General features: G+C 38.9%; 1 protein-coding gene across 1 annotated transcript; it reads left to right on the top strand.

Moving 5' to 3' along the window:
- The first annotated feature begins 516 nt into the window (after positions 1–516).
- LOC138297342 (trace amine-associated receptor 4-like) lies at positions 517–1,604 on the top strand. Its single transcript, XM_069236747.1, has one exon. The coding sequence runs from the start codon at positions 517–519 to the stop codon at positions 1,558–1,560; it is 1,044 nt and encodes a 347-aa protein (XP_069092848.1). The 3' UTR covers positions 1,561–1,604.
- Positions 1,605–2,455: the final 851 nt, after the last annotated feature.

Raw genomic sequence — 2,455 nt, 5'->3', positions numbered from 1 at the left:
GCTGAGCACTTGCATCAGGTAAAGAATATAAAAGGAAATCGAATTCCGGTGTCAGCTGGTAATTCAAGAAGATTTAAAGGAGGATTTTGCGCTGTATTAGGAATATGAGGTCAGTGGTTTTACGTGCACCTTGATAGGGTCATCTTGTCTGATTGAAAAAGTGAAATGAATCAGGTGGGCTTTACTATGAGGCCATTTCCTACCTTTCTTTAAAAGAAGTATCAAAGATATATTGTGAAGTTTTGCAGTTTAATTGAGTTATTAATCACACACAGTCCCTGTTATGGATATAATACCATCATCAAGAATATCTGCTTCCAGCGTGTAGACCCATATAAAATTGCTGGAATTGTGCCACAGTATTTTGAAACAGTGGGCAAGGCTGCATTTAAACAGAACTTGTGCCAATCAAAGGGAACATGATAGTGTAATTGACTGTGAAGGAAAAACCTAAACATATTTGTTTTTTTTTTAATTTCTAGGAATGAGAAGAAATGTTTTCATTGGCAATTGGAAATGAATGCATCGTACATCCGGGGCCCACAGACTGTGCTGTACTGCTATGAGCATATCAACACTTCCTGTCTGAGACAAAACAGATCCGAGGTCAATCTCTCAGCGATGTACATCTTCATGGTGGTGTCAATAATACTCACAGTTGGAGGAAACATGGTTGTCATTATTTCAATCTCTCATTTCAAGCAGCTTCACTCCCCAACAAATTTCCTGATCCTTTCATTGGCCACCACAGATTTCCTGCTGGGTCTCGTAGTGATGCCCTACAGCATGGTTAGATCCATCGAATCCTGCTGGTACTTCGGTGACCTCTTCTGCACGCTGCACACGTGTTGTGATATCATGCTCTGTACAGCATCTATATTTCATCTATGCTTTATTTCCATCGATCGCTATTATGCTGTGTGCCACCCATTGCACTACATGACAAAAATAACTATTCCTGTAATTGAAGGATTTGTGTTTATTAGCTGGTCAGCTCCATTCGTCTTTGCTTTTGGGCTTGTGCTCTCTGAAATTCATGTTGATGGAATTCAAGAGTATATACAATCAGTTACCTGTACTGGGTTTTGTTTTCTCATTTTCAATAAGATCTGGGGATTGATGAGCTCTTTGATAGCCTTTTTCATTCCAGGCACTGTGATGGTAGGTATTTATATACACATTTTCACAGTTGCAAAACATCAAGCCAAACAAATAGATGCAATTGCAAACAGGCCAACACAAGGATCCAAAGGACACAACAAGGTGCCTCTGAAAAAAGAAAGCAAAGCAGCAAAAACATTAAGTATAGTAATGGGGGTATTTATACTAAGCTGGCTGCCTTTTTTCATCCTAAACATAGCAGACCCTTTCCTGGACTTCTCGACCCCTGTAGACATATATAATGCTGCCCTGTGGATGGGATACTTTAATTCTACATTTAACCCCATCATTTATGGGTTATTCTATGCTTGGTTTCGTAAAGCGTTCAAAATTATCATGACAGGACACATTTTTTCTCGAGGTTCTTCCACTCTAAACCTGTTCTCTAACAATAACTAGGTAACAACAAAGACATTTGCTATGGCAAAAGATGTGCCCTGCTTGATGTATATATAATGTAACAAGCATTCGCAATGCAATAGGTCTCCCATTTTGTTGAGTTAGAGCTATTGGCATTGTAAATTTATAACTGGACTTTTCTTTCCACATAAATAGGTCAATCCTGTCTCATAATTTCATCTTTTCCTGCCATGTTTTGGTGGTCACTGGCGTCTATTCACATCAGAGTTCACAAGCCCTCGAGGGGAGACGATGGAAAATAAGGCTAGAAAAGTATTTTATTTTGATTTTAATAGAATGAAGTCTTGCAAGCGTTCTTGCCTTGCATTTAACAATGCTCTAATGAGGTTAATAACAGATCAAACGGAGAAGATGTATGGCCCTAATAAAGGAGATTAGCAATGCCCTATGTGCATGTCCTCAGTGCTGGCAGGGAAAGACCCTGAAGGAGAGAATCCAGATGGGGGCTAACCAAGTTTCACATCATTGCTTCTCGGTTTAGCTACATTATACCATAAAAGGTATATTGTGGTTTTCGTGAGCAGTGAGCTAAACAACCATGTGTTTCTTTTGTAAACTAAGCTTATTTTAGGAGCTTGACCTAAAAATGGAGCTTGGAACAGATTCTCTAAGAACAATCTAACATCTATAAGACATTTTTCTCAAATTATCTATTGATAGGAACATCCCAAAGATGTTACTGGGCAGTCACTTTCAAGAAATTGACAGCAAACCCTAAAGCAATTATTGATGAGCTGAACCAGCAGAAAAGAACCTTCTGCAAGAAAGGGGTCAAGTATAATTGAATATACAAGGAACTCTTTGATAATGTCATGTTGACCAGGAAAAAACTTTTACTGATGCCTTCAAAGAGGAGAACTCCAATCCCTGCTGC

The sequence above is a fragment of the Pleurodeles waltl genome, chromosome 5 (assembly GCF_031143425.1).
Source record: "Pleurodeles waltl isolate 20211129_DDA chromosome 5, aPleWal1.hap1.20221129, whole genome shotgun sequence".
NCBI classification, from domain to species: domain Eukaryota; kingdom Metazoa; phylum Chordata; class Amphibia; order Caudata; family Salamandridae; genus Pleurodeles; species Pleurodeles waltl.
Note: the sequence above shows the minus strand (reverse complement) of the source record. Positions and strands in the feature narration are given on the sequence as shown.